This window comes from Sminthopsis crassicaudata, chromosome 4 (genome assembly GCF_048593235.1).
Source record: "Sminthopsis crassicaudata isolate SCR6 chromosome 4, ASM4859323v1, whole genome shotgun sequence".
In the NCBI taxonomy this organism is placed as follows: domain Eukaryota; kingdom Metazoa; phylum Chordata; class Mammalia; order Dasyuromorphia; family Dasyuridae; genus Sminthopsis; species Sminthopsis crassicaudata.
In genome coordinates, this window is record NC_133620.1 from 375,268,745 (window position 1) to 375,273,865 (window position 5,121).

General features: G+C 36.1%; 1 protein-coding gene across 1 annotated transcript; it reads left to right on the forward strand.

Moving 5' to 3' along the window:
* The first annotated feature begins 1,633 nt into the window (after positions 1 to 1,633).
* On the forward strand, positions 1,634 to 2,575 carry LOC141540838 (olfactory receptor 10K1-like). The gene has a single exon (XM_074264780.1). The coding sequence runs from the start codon at positions 1,634 to 1,636 to the stop codon at positions 2,573 to 2,575; it is 942 nt and encodes a 313-aa protein (XP_074120881.1).
* The last annotated feature ends 2,546 nt before the right edge of the window (positions 2,576 to 5,121 follow it).

Genomic DNA, 5,121 nt, shown 5'->3' on the forward strand with positions numbered 1-5,121 from the left:
GAAATGATTAAAAGCTCTCACAAAAACTTGGAAAGACTTACATGAGCTCATACAAACTGAAATGAACTGACTACAAAGTAACAGCAATATTGTACATTGATCAACTGTGAATAACTCAGTTTTTCTCAGCAATACAAAGATCCAAGACAACTCTGAAGGACATATAATGAAAATTATTTTCCATCCCCAGAGAAAGAACTGATGATGTCTGAATACAGATTGAAGCATACTTTTTAAACTTTATTTTTCTCGAGGATTTTTTTTGTCAGTGTTTTCTTTAACAACATGACTAATATGGAAATATGTTTTGCATGACTGCACATGTATAACATACTGAACTGCTTCCCTTCTCAATGAACAGGTTGGGAAGGAAGGAAGAAACAATTTGGAACTCAAAATTTTAAAAAGCAAATTTTAAAAATTGTTTTTATATGTAGTAAAATAAAATGAAATACTAAACAAACAAAAAATACAGCCACATTTCTTCTAAGAACTCAAAACAAGGAAGAAAAATCTTCCTTATCATCTGAGACTACATCTAGATATTCCCATTAACAAGACTGACTCCCTCCCTCTTTTACTTCCTCCCTCCTTCCCTTCCTTCCTTCCTTCCTTCCTTCCTTCCTTCCTTCCTTCCTTCCTTCCTTCCTTCCTTCCTTCCTTCCTTCCTTCCTTCCTTCCTTCTTGCCTTCCTGCCTTTCTGCCTGCTTGTCTTTCTGTCTTCCTGCCTCCTTTTTTTCCTGCCTTCTTTCCTTCCATAAGCATAAGAAAACATTATGGAAATTCCAGAAAGAATATTTCAAGAATGAGTAGTACTGGACCTGAGGATTCTATGATTCTGCAGTTCACAGAATGTTAGAATTAGAAAGGATTCTGATATTCTGTTTCCCAATTGCCCATACTTTTCAGGGTCATTACTGAGCTTCTGCTTAGAAATCTATAATAGCTAGGAACTTTCTGCTTCCCAAAGTTAGTTGAAGACCTTCATTTTAGAGAAGCAGATACTAGAGGCTAAAGAAACTAAGTGATATACAAACCACTGCTAGGTCTCTTGATCTAGGTGTTCAGACTCCTTCCATTGCATCATAAAGGTTGTGGATCTCTTTGACTAATGATATCACGGTTTTCCTTTCTTCCATAAATCTTTACAAGAAATATAGATATTTCCCTCTTAACTTTCCATTTCCAAACCCCTAGAGGAACTCTTTATGAGAATATTTCTTGAATAGGACAATGGAGTTTGGAACAGTATTCCTTTTATGCTCACTAGCCTTGTTGAGAAGTTAATAGTCCATGTAGAGATATTGAAGAACTCCTTTACTTAAATCCAAACCCTTTTTACTTTCAGGATATCATCAAAAGAATAGTTACATTATGGAAACTGAGCAGCTGTATTCCAGTACTGAGAGGATATTTCTAGATAAAACCTACTGCCAATGACTTGGTTTTTACTCTGTCTTATATTGTCTTTATATTTGTCTTCAGACTCTGGAGAAATATAGGAATTGGGATCAGACACTTGGGAACATCCTTACTATTACATTTAACTCCATATTTCAATACCCTTTTTTGAACTTCTTTCTCTTGTCCTGTCTCTAGTTGTTTTCCTGAAACTTCCAAGTACTCTTTCTCTATGGAGAGGAGCAATGAGACAAATGTGAGTGAATTTGTCTTCCTTGGCTTCTCAGCCCTGGCTGGATTTCAACAGCTATTATTTGTAGTGTTCCTTCTCCTTTATCTATTTACTCTAGGCACCAATGCTGTGATTTTGTCCACCATTTTGCTGGAGCGAGCCCTCCATACTCCCATGTACTTCTTCCTTGGAATTCTATCTTCATTTGAGACATGCTACACTTTTATCATAGTGCCCAAGATGCTAGTGGATTTGCTAGCTCAGAAGAAGACTATCTCTTTCATGGGCTGTGCTGTTCAGATGCTCACCTTCCTCTTCCTTGGCTGTTCTCACTCCTTTCTGCTAGCAGCCATGGGCTATGACCGCTATGTAGCCATTTGCAATCCTCTTCGTTACACAGTGCTAATGGATCATGGGTTGTGTCTGGGACTGGTAGCTGCAGCCTGTGCCTGTGGTCTCACAGTTTCCTTAGTTACAACATCCCTTGTATTTCATTTGCCCTTCCATTCTTCCAACAAGCTCCATCACTTCTTCTGTGACATTTCCCCCGTCCTCAAGCTGGCTTCCCAGCATACTCGTCTTAGTCAGATGGTCATCTTTATTTTGGGGATATTTGTCCTGGTCATCCCTTTATTGTTGATTCTGGCCTCCTATATACGTATCATTTCTGCCATATTAAAGATCCCCTCTACTGTGGGAAGGTACAAGGCCTTCTCTACCTGTGCTTCCCATCTCATTGTTGTCACTGTCCACTATGGCTGTGCCTCTTTCATCTATTTGAGGCCTAAGACCAACTATAACTCTAGCCAAGATGTTCTGATATCGGTGTCCTATACTATTCTAACCCCATTATTCAATCCCATGATCTATAGTCTAAGAAATAAGGAGTTCAAAGCAGCCCTGAGGCATGCAATAGGCCAGAACTTGTGTACCAAACATTAAAGAACAGGTTATTCTATTTGATATTTGTCTCTTGATTCTAATTCTCTAATTGTGATATGTGTGTGTGTGTTTATGTGTGGGGATTAGTGGTGAGAAGGACTAGTTAATGGACTTAAGTCCAAGTGATTATAGAAATAGATTGGTAACAGTGATTTAGTGATTTATTTTTATGTTAACATATTTTTCTGATACATTTTGCTCAATAAGTTGATAAAATGATAATTTGCATCAACTAAGTTTAGTAATAAAACATTATTTTAACAAAGAAGCTTCATTCATCAAAGATCTTTCAAGAACAGTTCTTGAGAAAGAAAGAGAACATCAAAATTTATGGTTCTAGAAGCCTGAACATTTGGGTTTTCCTCACTCATGTACAATGTTGCTAAATTCCTGTGTGTATCCATTTTCTCCCATAGATATCTAGCCCGTTAATGGTAAAGTGTGACAGTTTTATGTGTGGATTGTGGTGTAGTTATTATTTATTTAATTGTTTTAATATGAGTATCTTTGATACTATTGTTTCTTTTTTTTTTGGCTTTATTCTTAAGTAAATGGCAAAAAATCATGTAGCTTAAACAAGGCTATAAAAATACCAATATTATGAATGACAGCTTGTATAAAAACCAGGAACAAGTCTGTTGGAGCACAAGAACTAGAGTGGTAAGTAAAGTAAATATATTGCCCTTCCCTGGGGTTATCTTTACAACACTGACAAAATTTTAGTGTAGGTAGACATTGTTGATTCTTCTCTGAGAATCTACACCTACCAATATGAGAGCAAATTGGAATGAGTTATCTATCCAAGGGAGTAAGTAGGTGTCCATGTGCCTCTCACGGAGGTAGAAGATGCTATAAGGGACATAATACCCATTACACTAAGAAGAAAATCTTTACTAAAAGGGACATCAGAAAAATAGCTTCATAGCACTTTTTTGGCCTTGAAGCATATCCAGAATCTTATTCAATCCATTCTTCTTTTTTGGCCTTTCCCTCACTTTTTTATATTTATTTATCCTTCTTCTTACTCTATCCCCCATCAAGTATCATTAGTATTTTATTTTTCCACAAATATGTATAGTTTTCAACACTCTTTTTTGTAAGACTGTGTTCCAAATTTTTCTTCCCCCTCTTTCCTTGCCTTCCTTCCTCCTCAAGATAGCAAGCTATCTTTTATAGGTTAAATATGTACAATTCTTACCCCCATCAACTCTCCCCCATCAATTTCTTAATAACTTATAGAAACTTAGTCTATAAGTTTTGGAGCCTGTAGGTTGAGGAAAATCTAGTGGGAATTCTACATTGTTTTTACTCTTCTCCACCATCTGTTTTCAGAGCTTTGTGTGTTTTTCCTTTGGTAGCTCACTCTTGTCACTGAGGAACAATACTATTTAATAGACAAGTTAGAGAATAAATCAGTGGGGTTAAAAAAATACTGAAAAATTGATAGTTGTCAGTTCACTCGAAATTAGAGACTTTTAATATATTTCAAGTTGACTATTAAAGTTAACAGTGTGATATCGCAGGAAAAAAACAAAAGAAAACAAAACAAAACCAACAATAATAACAAAACCACAAATAAAACAAACAAAAAGACCCAACAAAAACTAACGATAACCTATGCTCAGTAGCATTGTGTCTACAGCAATTCAAAGAGGTTCAGTTGTCCCCAAAATGTCAGAATGTTCAATAATTTCATCTTTAGAGTTCTAATAGTTGTATTGACAGTTAACAAGGTGTATAATTCACAAATCTTTTTGTATCTTTTTTGCTACATCAGATTAAATGGGAGAAGCTGGACTATGCCTCAAAGAGGGTGACTAGGATGGCAAAATGACAAGAGATCATGTCATGCTTATATTGGTTGAAGGATCTAGGAATATTTTGATTGAAGAAGAAAAGGTTTAGAGGGAATAAAATAACTAATAAATGCAAATGAAGGGTTGATTTCTGCTCCTTGAAACAAAATGCAAGAAAATAACAAAAAAGTGAAACTAATTTATTGTGATTCACACTCAGCCCCACAGTCCTCTCTCTGTCTTCATCACAAGCCCATTATAACTGGCCTGAATCACCTCACTGTTGAAAACAGCCATGGCCATCAGAATTGATTATTGTATAATTTTGCTTTTGCTATTTAGAATTTTCTCTTGGATCTGCTCACTTCAAATGCAACAGTTCATGCAAGTCTCTCCAGGCCTTTCTGAGATCATCCTGCTGATTGTTTCTTATAGAACAATAATATTCCATAACATACATATATCATAACTTATTCATCAATTCTCCAACTGATGGGCATCCACTAAGTTTGCACTTCCTTGCCACTACAGAAGGGTTGTTACAAACATTTTTGCACATATGGATCCTTTTCCATTTTTATGATATCTTTGGAATCAGGCTCAGTAGAAGCACTGATGCATCAAAGAGTATGCACAGTTTTCTAGCCCTTTGGCATAGTTCCATATTGCTCTCCAGAATAGTTAGATCAGTTCACAACTCTATCAACAATGTATTAGTGTCCCAGTTTTCCCACATTCCCTCCAACATAT

Bases quoted from the DNA above. Each gene is read 5' to 3' on its own strand.
- LOC141540838 (XM_074264780.1), top strand. From the start codon at position 1,634: ATGGAGAGGAGCAATGAGACAAATGTGAGTGAATTTGTCTTCCTTGGC.